The 13,839-nt window shown below is 39.4% G+C and overlaps 1 protein-coding gene across 1 annotated transcript; it reads right to left on the bottom strand.

Moving 5' to 3' along the window:
• Positions 1 to 2,076: 2,076 nt before the first annotated feature.
• ZCCHC10 (zinc finger CCHC-type containing 10) lies at positions 2,077 to 13,739 on the bottom strand. The gene is made up of 4 exons (XM_063349170.1): positions 13,608 to 13,739; positions 10,243 to 10,404; positions 7,465 to 7,506; positions 2,077 to 3,925 (listed from the first exon to the last, which is right to left on the bottom strand). Exons 1-4 carry the CDS (start codon positions 13,721 to 13,723, stop codon positions 3,655 to 3,657), a joined length of 591 nt encoding a protein of 196 aa, XP_063205240.1. The 5' UTR covers positions 13,724 to 13,739; the 3' UTR covers positions 2,077 to 3,654.
• Positions 13,740 to 13,839: the final 100 nt, after the last annotated feature.

Raw genomic sequence — 13,839 nt, 5'->3', positions numbered from 1 at the left:
CATAAACTGATTTCAAAATAGTTCTACTTTGAATTCTTATTTTAAAAGTAATACTTCAATATTTGAAACATGAGTGAAGCGCAGCAGAACAGTGCAAAAAAAGCCACCCTTTTTTTTTTTTTCACAAGCATAACAAACTCCAGAATCTAAGTTTTCTTTGAAAAGTATAGTCTGTGATACTGTGACTGCAGACACCCTTCATACAAAAATGCTGTAAAAAGACACAATAACAGCGTTAAGTCTAGAGCCAATCTCAATCAGCTCAGAACTAATTTAACTGACAGTTCAATCTGAAGTTTGGCAGGACATTGAAACATGACCAAAACAGGATCAAACGGGGCAGGATCCCCAACCTACCTGGAACCCAAATGCACCCACGACTCCCTCTGCTCTATGGGCAGTGCCCCTGGGAAAGTGACGCTCTGCTGGAAACAACAGAAAGCAACAGGGAATAATAAAAATACCCCATTCCTATCATGTTTCAATGATGTTTCTACAATTATCTTCTGCCAGTGATGGTTCTGATATACCCCCATCCCAGAAGTCAAACCTATTCTCACATTTGGTATTACCACCACCACCACCCCCCCCATCTCAATTAACAACACAAGGCTGTGAAGCTCTGCCGCTGACACCGCTGATGTCTCAGTGTCTGGTTAAAAGCAGAGCTTGGGTAAATATAATTCATAAAGCAAATTAAACCCATGGGGTTAAGGTATGTTGAATCGTCTCTTTATAAATCAAATCCACTTGATAGCAAGTCCTATTTATTAAGGACTCCTCCCTAAAAAATAAATAAATAAATCCATCAATCCACAAGAGACTGTATAATGCAATTTCATTGAGGGCACCCAAAAACCTGTTCCTGACTGACAGATGTTTGATTTAATAAAGGCCTGGACCAGAAGATCAGGTTGTCTCTCCCTCCTCCTGCTCTCCCATCGGTTCCAGTGGTTCTCCTTGAAATGCGATGCCTTTTCCTGAGGCTGTTTTTCTACCAGACTGCAGCAATTGCTTCCCTTCAATTAGCGACGGCAGCTTTACTTCTAATTGGAAGGATTAAAATTGAGGCTGTTCAGAGCTACGCAGGTCTCATGTAACTGCTTAATAAAGATAATAATTTCTAGTTAGTGGGGGTTTTTTGTTGGCTTTTTTTTTTTTTAAATCAATGATCTTTTGTACATAACCTAGAGCTTTGGAAGACAGTAATCAAAGAAATACCTTTCCCGTTGAAAGAAGTTTGAATCAAAGCATGCAGTAAGAAATCAGGATGTGATCTAGGGAAAGGTTAACTGGCTCTTGACAGGCTGCTGGGTTTTACTCTGTAAAACAAGAACATGTAGTGACAAATTCAACAGAAAGGGCAATTAAAAAAAAAACACAACAAAAATATTGTCTTTGAAATCAAACATTTAAAAAAATAAATATCTCAGGACAGAGGCAGTTATAGTTGGTCTGGGATGTGACCAGCAGCTGGCAGTACCAGAGCCCAGTGAAAGCAGCAAGCCACCTCTTCCAGCCTCCACTCATGAGCCAACAGCAGACCAGAAGTTAAATTAAGGTCTCCTTAGTATCATCTGTAATTACATTACCATCCCCTAGCCGCTGCTGACAGTGCCCAACACACACACAAGTGTTTCCTTCTCTCTTTGTGAAGGGACCCAATTTGTCTGCACTTAAGACACCAAACCTGAACAGAAGCCCGAAGAGACCAACCCCCTGGAGCTGAGACGAGCTTTAGTACTTGGTCCTCATCTAACAGTCTTAAACATCTCTTTTCTTGGCAGAGACAACCTAATGGGGAGAAATAACATATTTGTGCGAAGCAATGCACACTTCCGACAAAACCACCTACACACAAACACCAGCAGCATTAAAGAAACAAATGTACAAGATGGTCTTAAAAGGGTGGCAGAGGTACCTGAGCCTCAATACTCCAAAGGGCTTCCACACCCACACTTTGCTACTACGGTATCGCTTCCATTTGGATTTGCAGTAAGCATGAACTTAGCAACTACCGTTTAATAATTTATTAACTTTTCCCATTAAACGGTACATTCACTCAAGACAACTTCAACAATTTTCTGGTAATTTTATTTACAGTCTGCAGAGTGTTCTGTAAAACACAGTAATGATTACAGACTAAAACACACAACATACATATTTTCAAACATTTAAATAAGCACAGTTTATTCAAAAGTAATTCTACGCACTACTTTCTCCATAAAAATATAAAAAATAGTTTAGTTACTATATTTTACCTAAACCAAGATATTTAAGAATTCATCCACATGTGATGCCCCTCCCCAGAAAAGGGCACTCCAACGATAAGAAATTTAGGAGACTGCATCACAAATTAAAATACTAATGCCAACTGCTTCAATCCACCAAAAGAACAAATAACTTTCAATGTGCAACCAGCAATAATTGTTCTGCAGTACTCTTGGATTTTGCTTTTGTTGTTTGTTTTTTTTTTTTTGCACTAACTTGCTTCTCCCATGCCAGATTTTCACAGACACGTACACAGAATTACATAAAAATAATGGACTGATTATACTGCAGACTATAATGCCAGTCACCATATGCCCAACAAAACAGATCAGTAATCTTGCATTACACAACAATTTTTTGCAAAAAATATCAAAAGGGAAACACTTTCCTTTGGGACCTCTAAAGGTGACTCCTTTTCTTACTGAGCAACCAGTGAAAATAGCCTTTTTCCTATTTCCTTGAAAACAGTGCCCATTTTGTTCATTACTACTAGTTCTCTGGTTTTATTGACCGTATTCTGTATGGAAAGCTAGTGGAGTTCTGAAAAAACACCCACTCAAGCCCTTCTCTCACGAGGATACATCTAATTTACAAAAAAAAGGCACAAAGATGAAACCCCTAAGCAGCATCAGTGATCATTCTTCCGCAGTACACTGCTCGCTCTTACCCAGACGCTGCTGCAAGAGACACTCTGTGTCTCCAGAAGATACTACAAATACATGAGCTAAGGAAACAGGCGGGTTGAAAAGACTAAAGCCTCTGTACAGTACGAGTAGTATACTGATCATTAACAAATGAACACTACTTAAAGTTTTATGTTGCAGTTAAGACTCAACCTGAAAGCATCAGGAAAAGCCATCAGAAAAAGAGCTCAGCAGCATATAATACATTTGTTAACGGTGAGATGGAAGGCCCTCTGTGTGCAACGTTGTGCATTCAATTTCGACAATGACAGTGCCCTACAGCCAGCAGTATAAAACTTTTGCTTCTAATAGTTTAGAGGATTTTCTCAATGTAAGTGAAGCTGTCATAAACAGAGGAGTAGCATATGATGCACAGCATGATCTGCAACAAAAATGCTTTTGCTTTCCAGCATGTAAACATCCAGGTTACTGGACCTTAGCTCATATAAACAAATCTGATGATAGATTTTTGAACTAAAAAAGTAAAATTTTCCATAAAAGGATAAACCACAAAAATACTCTTTCAGTAAGCCTCACGTGCCATCGAATACCTTTCATGTCCTATGAACAACTATGCAAAACATTTAGAAAGTTTTAGCAGTAGAAATGTTGACCAGGTAAACTGTTTGGCAACCATGTGCTCAAAACATCGTTGAAGAGTGTTATCATTCACTAAACAACAGTTCTACACTGCACCACACTATTTCTTCTTCTTTTTCTTTGGTGGCTCATCATCAGAACTACTGTCTGTGCTGCTGCTGCTGCTACTGCTGGAGGAACTAGAATCCGATTCAAACTCTGAAGAAGAGGAAGTGCTACTCGAGGATGGAGAAGATGAGGAAGTCGAGGAGCTCTCATCGCTGTCACTGTCATCAGAAGAAGAGGAGGTAGAAGAATCTTCACTGTCGGATGAGGAATCACTAGCCGAGCTGGCACTGCTACTGCTGCTGGAACTGGTCACGCTTTTAGATCTGAAAGAAAACAAATACACAGATGAGAACAGGCCTGCCAGAGACAGTGTTCATTACACACTGTTCTTTACACCGTGTTGTAACCCACAGATCAATTATTTGGTCTGAAAATTTCCAGGCCTGACAATGTAAGAGAACCCCACACCCCTCTAATTCTGAGCAAATGCATTTTGGTCATTTGAGCAATGGCAGAGTGACACCATGTACATGAAGTAAGCCAGAACAGGACTACAGAAAAAGGTTAATTTTGAAAGCTGGCAAGGATCTTGTTCATAGTAATGATGAGTGTCTTTACTAACTTGGCTAAATAGAAGAGCAAGGCTGCAGGAGAAGCATGAGTGTCCTGCACTACTAAAACCTCAGGGAAAAATTAACAAAGATCAGTTCCCTAGCACACCATTGTAATAAGGAGTGGAATTTTGGCAATGCAAGAGTCAGTGGAAGTTTCATCAGTGATTTCACAAATGTCAGAATTGTACTCAACGGAAATTGTTCTTAGATTACTCCTGGCAAAAGAACCCAAATTACCTGCCACTACAGGATGCTTGTTTTCAGGGTGGAAGAGGAGTGGAAACAGTCAAAGATAAAGACAAAATTACAAACGTAGCAAAGTGGGTTTCTATATCCTCTGCAATTTTTTCTATGTTTAGCCCTCACTGAGGCTGTTGTTCTCAAGATGAAGGTCTCTGATTAAGTAAGGCAATATGAATTCCAAGAAAGTACAATTAAGTTCTCCCATAGATCTTTCTCCAATCAAAGTGTAAAGGTACTAATTCACCTCCCTTCCCGCCAAGCCAACCAAATAGCATGCAAAAATGCTAGACGTAATAATGCAGAATCTTTTTTCCATTAGGAAATTAATGTAGTAGTTTTTATCAGAGGGTTTGGTTAAATATAGCAACTCAGGAAATGCTTATGTTAAGGCTATTAGAGAAAGAGTAATGTTTTTTCATGGTATCAGCCATGGTCACGTCAGCTGACAAATCTGGATGCATGTGTTAAGCTGTGAACCACTGAAGATTCTATAATGTATCTGTAATCTGTTATCTCTGTGCATGCAGCCACAATGGCTATTTATTAAAGATAAATCCATAAGGGCTGATTAAATACAGACTTACTGTTTGTGAAAAACTAGTTTTAGGATGAGGAAAACAAACAAAAAAATGGGACTAGTAGTTTGAATCTGAACAGTTTCATTAGATGTGCAGAGCCATTTATATGGACAAGAATCAGTCAGAGGATCACCTGAATGATAACTCTGAACTTTCTCTTCCTAATCATCTGTCATAGAATCCATAGAAGCAGCCCACGGACCTCCAATATTTAGGTTATAATCTGAAATCCACTCACAAACATCAGAATATAACACTTAATACTGCCTCTCCTAGACAGAAGCAATAGCTAGATCTATGAGAGAAGAAACAAGCAGATACTTGTTTTCAGGTGATGCAAGACGTGGCCTGTTGCCAGTTACAGAATGAGGATGGAGATGGGAGCAAGTAAAATTCACCTACTTCACCTTGTCCTAATTAGGTAATGTGACAATCCCAATACTATAGACTGGTAGATCTAAGATTTTGGGATCTACTACACCACTGTACAGATACAAAATTTCCCCAGCTGACAAACATTCATTCTCCTCAAAACAAGTTTGCAAGTGTTAATATCTCGTATGATCTCTACACACCAACTGTGGGATGACTGCTGCCTTTTGTAACACATGGTATTGCCCTTCTCTGAGCCTTTTTGTCCCTTCTAATTCTATTGCAATCATCTAACCACCCCAGCTGATTTTAAACAGGCTACTTAAATTGAATCTACAATTTTGGGCACAATCACAGCTGCAAGCCTGAAGAAACAAGTTAATTAAGGCATGATTCTACCCTTCAGACAGGTAGATTTATCCGTGATCCAAGCATAAAACGGGCTTTCAGTTAATAACCAGAGCATGCCGCATGGGAACGCTGGAGCCAACATGCACCCAGAAGACAGCTCGGTGTCACCTGAGGTCACAATTATTGTACAACAGCTGTTTTGCCTGTTCCTGTTTTTCTGGTTAAGCCTGTAGCTTACTTATTACTGTTTATATCAAAACAAACATACACTATGCAAAAGGTTAGTGCTCACTACTGCCAGAACCCTAACTTTTGCTTTTTTTTTTTTTTAATCTGGAACTAGTATATTCAATGGTAACCCTTTGCTGAATTTTCTGCATTTAATTCTTCCTGTACCATAATAAAAGTATAAATAGCAAACTATCTGGAAAGGAATTTACATTGATGGATTTGCTGCTTGCATAAAACCAGGATAACAATTCAAACCTAGAAGAATTTTAAAATTCTAAGGAAAAAGTGACCAAACCACCCCCTCCCCCATAAATCCTTTTACTCTTTGCATTTTTGCATTGGTTTAGAGCTCAAATATTCTGAAAATCATTATGCCAAGTAGGAGACTGCAGCATGAGAAAGCTGAGGCAGGAAGAGGTCTGAACTACACTGTTCAGAAATCAGTTAACTTATGATCTCATTAGTCCTAAGTAACTCTAACAATAAATGGACACTACTGAGAGAGAAGCCTTTGTTAAAACATATTCTGATAGTAGAACTAAGACACTCACCAAGAAGCATTCCAGTAAAGCCACATTCCATATGATAGCCTAAAATAAAGGCATGTTTTAAAAAACTGCTGTGGCTTATTTAATGACTGCCACACAAAGAACAAGGCCTAGTCTTTAAAAAAAAAATCTTCCAAAAACTGTTTTTACAAAATCAGAGACGGAGAACAGTCAACTAAATGCGAAGAGATAATGAGGCTACTACTGTACAGGTATCCCGCGTCAGGAAAACTCAGAACATGATTAGCAGGAGTATTACAGACAGGGTTACAGCTGTTCCAGAAAGCATTTTGCTAATAAAAACAGAAGCAAATTCCCAAGCAAACGTAACTGCAAAGTGGAGTAGAAATAACATCAGAAGAGAAAGGGTTCTTGGCTTAAATTAGTACTGGGAGGGGAGGTTTATTTGGTCTTGGATTGGGGGTTTTTGTTTGGTTTTGGGGTTGGGTTTTGGCTTTTTTTTTTCTGGATGCTTCATTCCATTCTCTACACAAAGCTTGAGAGAGAGACAACTGCTACCAGAAGGGAATGAAAACAAGAAACGGAAGAGCAAGATGGGTAGATGGAGTGATTACGAGCTAGAAAACAGTATGCCATTCTTGCACAATTGTTTAAAATACACTTGGCAAACTTTGAGGCAGAAATAGGAAGATTTTTATTATTAAATCAAGATCACGTAGAGATAGGACAATCAGTAGGGAGAAAAGCAGAGGACAAAGAATTTAGAGTTTTTGGACAGGGAGGAGTAGAAATTCTCCAAATATCTGTCATACAAATGTCTGTAAAAGGCTAAAAGCAGTAAAATCAAAACTGTATTTGCAATGTTGAGTTTCCCCACACGCCCCTTCCAAGTTTCCTGCCGCCATACCCCATGCAAGATCACACACTGACACAGCTGCACAATTTGTCATTGTTCCCTGCATACCTTTTTTTCTTGGCCTTCCTTTCTGCAGTACTTTCTCCAGCACTAATTAAGGGGGGAAAAACAATGGCTTCGATTAATGCAATAAGAAAATTAAATAAACAGGAGCACAGTGGAACTCAGTTTAACATTAGAAAATTGGTATCCCACCACCAGAGTGCCGCACCACCCAAAGTTCTTTTGGCATCTATTTTCGGTCGCTATTCAAACCAGAAAAACAACAATACCTATAAATCAGGAAAGAAAAAAAAAAAAGCAGAAATTCACCTCTAATTTTCCGTGATAAGTATGGTTTACTCTATTCTTCTTCATATTACACAGACAACAACATTTTGGGGGATGGGAAAGGCACAGGAGAAAAGGATATAAAAAAAGTTCTGTATAACCGTATTTAGCAATAATTGAACTAATTCAAACAAAGGGTAAAATATTGAATTAGTATGTAGCTTTCACCATTCATTTCTTTCAAGTACAAAAAGACACAGAACAATCTATTTATATTGATGCTTTCCAGCTATTTATCTTTCAGATTCCCATGTATTCATACACTCCCAGAAAGTTTTAGTGGTAAATAACACAGAAGAAAGTTTCTTTTAACAAAACACTAAAGGATTTTTTTAAACCAGTCTTCACTTCTGGATTTTTTTTATACTTTTTGAAAAGAAAATAAAATGCTTTCAGTCAAATGTACCAGTCACGTGCTCTTCTCAATGCACTGCAGATACATAGCACATAATTCAACCTGGAACGTACATGTGTGATTAAAGCAGTCCCTCATCATATACTTACAACGTGCTTAAAGTTGTACGTTCTTTCATGAACCAGGATACTTTCTCCTCAACTGAAATCTATTATTGGAAGTCATCCTAAATACACAGGAATAAAAGTAAAAACTGCAAATATATTTCATTTTGAAATTAGACAGTAGTATGTGCTGATAAAAACTCCAGAAAAGGGTAAAAAGAAAAAAGCATTAGGTGTAAGTTATATTGTATTTTAATAAAGGTTCTTGATGCCATTTGTTTGTCAGAAAAAAATAAGATTTTTCTTCTTTTTATCTTCACACATATGGTCTGAAAATATTGTATTTACACAGAAGAGTTTTCCACACACCCCACAATCTCCTGTCGGCAAGAGGAAGATTCATTGATCTTCAAATTTTGAACCAAGTTATAATCCTTCCTGTGTTGCTGAATGCTGTCAATATTTATGAGGGCCTTATACCCTTACCATAGGTAACCAGGTGTTTCACAGGTTTGTTGTGAGTAAACAGAATTGGATCCCAAAGCATCTTTCAGAAGACAGGACCTAATTCAGCAAGCGAGTAACACGGGCTCCGGAGGCACGGGTCTGTGTCTCCCTCTAGCGTTTCCCGTCTGGATGAGTATAGAGAGTTCACAACTCTGGGAACTACGCAGCTGAGAGGGGTCAGTCCCCCGCAGATCAAACAGATCTCATTCCTGTCACTTGGTCATCTTCCCTGTGGCACCACACTGTCTTCAGAACCATAAATAAGATTCAGGCATCCTGGGTTTGGCTAAATGCAGTAACATCACTAAGTTATTGAATAAGCATTTTCTCCCCTTTCCTCCCTACTCTAGGATGGGCAAGCAGCAGGCTCTACTGGCACCAGTAAGCAAAACCTCCATAATGGCCATCAGAATTGTGGGGTCAACACTGGGCAAACAGAAGGATCCTGGAACAACTGCTGAAATGAGTTAATGCTGAAAAATCTTGTACATGGTTGTCAAAAAGTAAATATTAACCTTATTAGACTATGTTTGCCTTCTGGTTAATGATTCATTATCAGATCTTTAAAGATGATGTACAAATACTCTGAAGCAGACCTGTAGGAGACCCAACTTCTCTGCAGACAAGAAACAACCTTCCAAAGCAAGCTATGCGGTAAGTAAAAGCGTGCCCTAGAAAGTTGTTCTTTCCATGAAGAATAAGCTTCATCCTTGAAAGTGTAATATTGGCACCTATGGAACTGGGTGCCCCATGGCACAGTTAAGGAGCTTCAGAGAACTTATGATGATATAACCAGTATGAATCCAGCCCAATTTAAGCAGGATTAAAAACTGTTCCCCATCCAAGGATTACTTAGTCTTCCTTTCTTGAGATGACTTTTCACAGCACGTACCCCTCGCACTGTGGGCTGTTAGACTTACAGCTCAAAAAACTCCATTCATGACAGACGCTGAACAGGCCTGTAACTCCTATATAAAATTATCCCATATATAGACTCAAGCACAATGGCTAAGCAACAAGCAATTTCACCTTCAATTCACCATCTTTCAGGACCTGTCAGGTCATACCCAGAAGACCAGGTTTCAACTGCACAGCCTAACAGCAAACCTAAACAGAAGTCAAAAAAATTCCTTCTTTTTTTATGAATACATTTACAGTTTTTACACCAACCTGCTCGTACCAGCACACAAACATATGCAACCAAGCAATTCAGGAAACAGCATTTCATTACAAAAAAAAAAAAAGGCTCCAAATGTTTTAACTTTAGCTTAGTGCCCTTTTTTGTTTCAGACAGGCCAAAAAAGTTTTAATTGTATTTCAGATGAGCAGGTGTCAATGAACAACATTTTAATTTTGTGGGACCCAAATGCACATACTCCACTAACACACAAAATGGCTCTAATATTAAGCAAGCGTCACACAGTCTGGAAGAAAAGATAACAGAAAATGGGCTAAGACACCATCTCTCCCACCCACATAAAAATTATCTTTTAATTAATAAACTAGACATTTTCATTCTGTCAGTCTTACCTTTGCTGCAGTAATAACCGCTTTTCTTTTTCTTTAAGAATTTTCGCTAATTGAGCTGTCCTTGAAGGTCTATGCAGGTATTTTCTCTTCCCTGTACATTCATACGTCCAATGTCCAAACTCTAAACATTTTTGACATCTTACATGCTGCTTGTTTGCCTCCCTAGAAAAATGCAGAATTGCTTAAGTGACTGATTCCAAGCCTGTTCTACCTATTGAAAAAACCTTTTTTTTTGTCATACAGATTCTAAAGAGTGTATGTAGTTATGATTACACCAGACATTCGTGGGTGCTTTAGCTATTATACATCACATCTTAAATCAGGACAAGAACAGTAACATCAGATACATACAGAATTTAGGCAAACATTTTCATTTATTAAAACATTCTCATATCAACTATTTTTGAAAGAGAACAAGGAGACACTTTTTCCTCTATTCCAGAGCTTCAGCTTCAGTCATCTTCTGCTAAAGTAGCAAATGCTGAACTACTGACATAACTGTCACCACACTCATCAACTGCACCTGAATTCCATTTTTAGTTTTACACTAGTGCTGGTGAGCCTGCCTTGTACCTTCCTGTACTCTTGAGACTCCATGATATCCCACCCCCTTTAGATATTGTAAGCAGTCTAAACATTTTGAAAAACGCTACTAGGACCATTCTCTGTCAGTAAACAAAGATTAATCCTGTCACCAAAATCACATTTTGATCAACCTAATTGGCACAGCTTTTAGCACTATAGGATAATAATTGTACAACAGTTACTGGGAATGATTACACTGCATACAATTTGTAACCATCCAATAACTGCATATGATTCTAGCTTGCTTCAGATAAATAATTATCTTTAGAACACTGTTAGCAGAAAGCAGGCAGCCTCATTTCCAAATGCTAGTATTAAACATTCAAGTACCAAACTGCCAAATTCTCACAGAGAGCCTAGGACTTTGAGCAAACAAAACAGAGATGCTCCTAGTTGTAGCTTATTTGCATTTTCATAAGATTCATTAAAGGCTGGCAGAAGGTTTATCATAAGACCAACCAGATTCTTGCTCACTTCACGCAATGTAAATCAAGCAAGACTTCACTTACTACTCTGCACCATCCAAATACCTGAAGGATTTAGTGAGCATTTTACATCCACATTTCGGTTTTCACACTGTGGTAAAATCCTTTGATCATTATTAAAAGCCAGTTAAGGGAGAAAATGTATATTTTCCTATTCTAGCTCTTACTCCACTATTCAGAAGCTTTGCAAAAGGTGTTTTGCTATCTTCTCCTCCTTAGGACAGACACCCTCCTCCTTTACAAATAAGGACACTCATACAGTGGTCAAGTGACTCAATCAAGGTCAGAATCACAAGTTAGTTTTAGAGCCAGGACCGAAATAAGGACTTTGTAGCTCCCATGCAGTTCACTGCAAATACTGTAACTTATTTCCACCTCCTATCATTTTTTTTTCCAAACACCAAATTACTAATTTTTCAAGGTCAGCCCATCTAAATTACCTGAAATCAACAGCCTTAGCTTAACTAGGAGGAGGCTCCTAGACTGTTCATTTAGTATTCAGAGAGCATGAAGTGACAGACCACTAGGGAGCATTTTTCTCTCAAAATGCGTGTTGCTTTTCAAGGCAAAGTGTGAATTGCTTCTCTTTCAACTCTAGCCATCTTGAAGGGAATCTTGTTCTGAACATCTATCCCTTTTTCAATACAAAGAGTATTCGGTTTCATAATCTGGCTTTAGAAATACTAACCTAAATCTGCACTAGAAAACTAATTAAACTTGCAACCTATGCTGCACAATTAACTTGAACTTTAACAGCAAGCAGTACCTCTAGTAATGAACAAAAAAATCCCAACATCTTTGAATGGTTTGCGTTGTCTTGCTTGGACTTCTGGCTCTGCCACAAATTACATATAAACAGAACAAGGATACTCCCTCCTCTTCATCAACACACATAACTAAAAAGTGAATGTTTTTATACCTCAAACTAGCCCAGATCTGTCTCCACAGGAATAAAATGGGAGTTTAAAGCAATAATAAAATAACTCAGTATTTCCAGGGTTTTAGTAGTACTCACATGACCAGGACAGACAATTCTATGCAAGCTAAAATGATAAGATCAAGCCCTAAAAGCAATATAAGTAATTACCAGGAAAACAGATCAAAACAGCTCAACAACTACAGATCTATAAATACCATATCAGCACTAACAAGTTTTAACTACTAATGAAAAGCACGAGACTGAAGCAAACTTTTAACCAGGATCAACAACCACAACCTAGAAGCAAAGGCTGGCAGATGTACAACTCAGCATATACCCATCGAGCACGTTGAGACATATAAAGTAGCGTAAGAAATCAATCCTTGACTCATAATAAAATACCAGCTTAAAAGAACAAGCATTCCATGAGTACTTTGAAATCACAAGTTACTTCTCATTAGAAAATAGAAAAGAAATCGTACTGAAAAATAAAAAAGGAAAGAGAATGCAGAAGTCATCCATATTCTGTCCAACTCCTATGATCAGGCAAAAAAAAAAAAAATGCTCCAAAAATTGAAATGCAAGAAATAAATTATTCTAAGGAAGGAAAAACAAACAAACAACAAACCCCAACACAACAAACAAAAAAAGCCAACGCAAGTAACACAGGAGAGTGGAACACAGGTATTTGCCATACTTAACAGAAACAAGCAAAAATGTTGGCTTTTCCTCATTTCAGTGTTTGGCAATCAGATCCCTTTGGTGTTGAGAGGATTACTTGAATGCAATATCTATATCTGAATAAATGTTGCTTGTTTGGCATTTTCCCTCTTCTTTTATAGTTCTGTAGATAGATCATGACATGAACCTAGAATTTATTTTTTAATCTGACTGTTTAAAGTCTACAATGAAGACGGGTAACTGCCGGCATCAAAAGATCTTACACACTTCACCGAGAACTCTGGCATGCCGACACCTGTAAGGGAGCCTTCTCCCAAAACGCTGCTAACCAGCGTTAACACCAAAAGCGAAACTTTGAAGACTTCCTCTCCTTTTCCACAATGCCGCTTTCACTCTCATCATTTCACCACAGTCATGTCACTAACCGGGCCGTATTTTGGGGCAATATCCTTACAGACAAGCAGCACCCTGCCTGGGATGCAGAGCACCGCCGAGAAAGGGAATGTGTGCCCTCAGAAAGCCCCCGGACCCACTCGCGGGGGACGCCCCTGTTCCTGCCCCGGCCCCGCTCCCCCGGGGCCCGCAGCCGCCCTCTCCCCGCCAGACGATGCCTCAGGGCGCTGCCCGGCGGGCCTCCCCTCGCTCCGGCTCGCCTACGGGACCCCCCTGCCTATGGGACCGTCCGCCACACTCACGCCTGTCTCCGAGCGATGAGTCGGTGCATGGGAGTCGCCATCTTAGCGGCCCGGCCGGGAAGTGAGGCGCGGGCCGCGGTGCATGCCGGGCCATGCCGCCCGCCGCCGCCTCCCATTGGGGGAACGAGCGGCCGCCACAGAGAGTAAATCCTCCTGCGGCCAGAGAGGACGCGTCGGGAGGGCCGCGCTTTCCGGCTCGCCTCGCCTCGCCTCCTCCCGCGTTGTCATGGCA

The sequence above is a fragment of the Chroicocephalus ridibundus genome, chromosome 11 (genome assembly GCF_963924245.1).
Source record: "Chroicocephalus ridibundus chromosome 11, bChrRid1.1, whole genome shotgun sequence".
NCBI classification, from domain to species: domain Eukaryota; kingdom Metazoa; phylum Chordata; class Aves; order Charadriiformes; family Laridae; genus Chroicocephalus; species Chroicocephalus ridibundus.
Note: the sequence above shows the minus strand (reverse complement) of the source record. Positions and strands in the feature narration are given on the sequence as shown.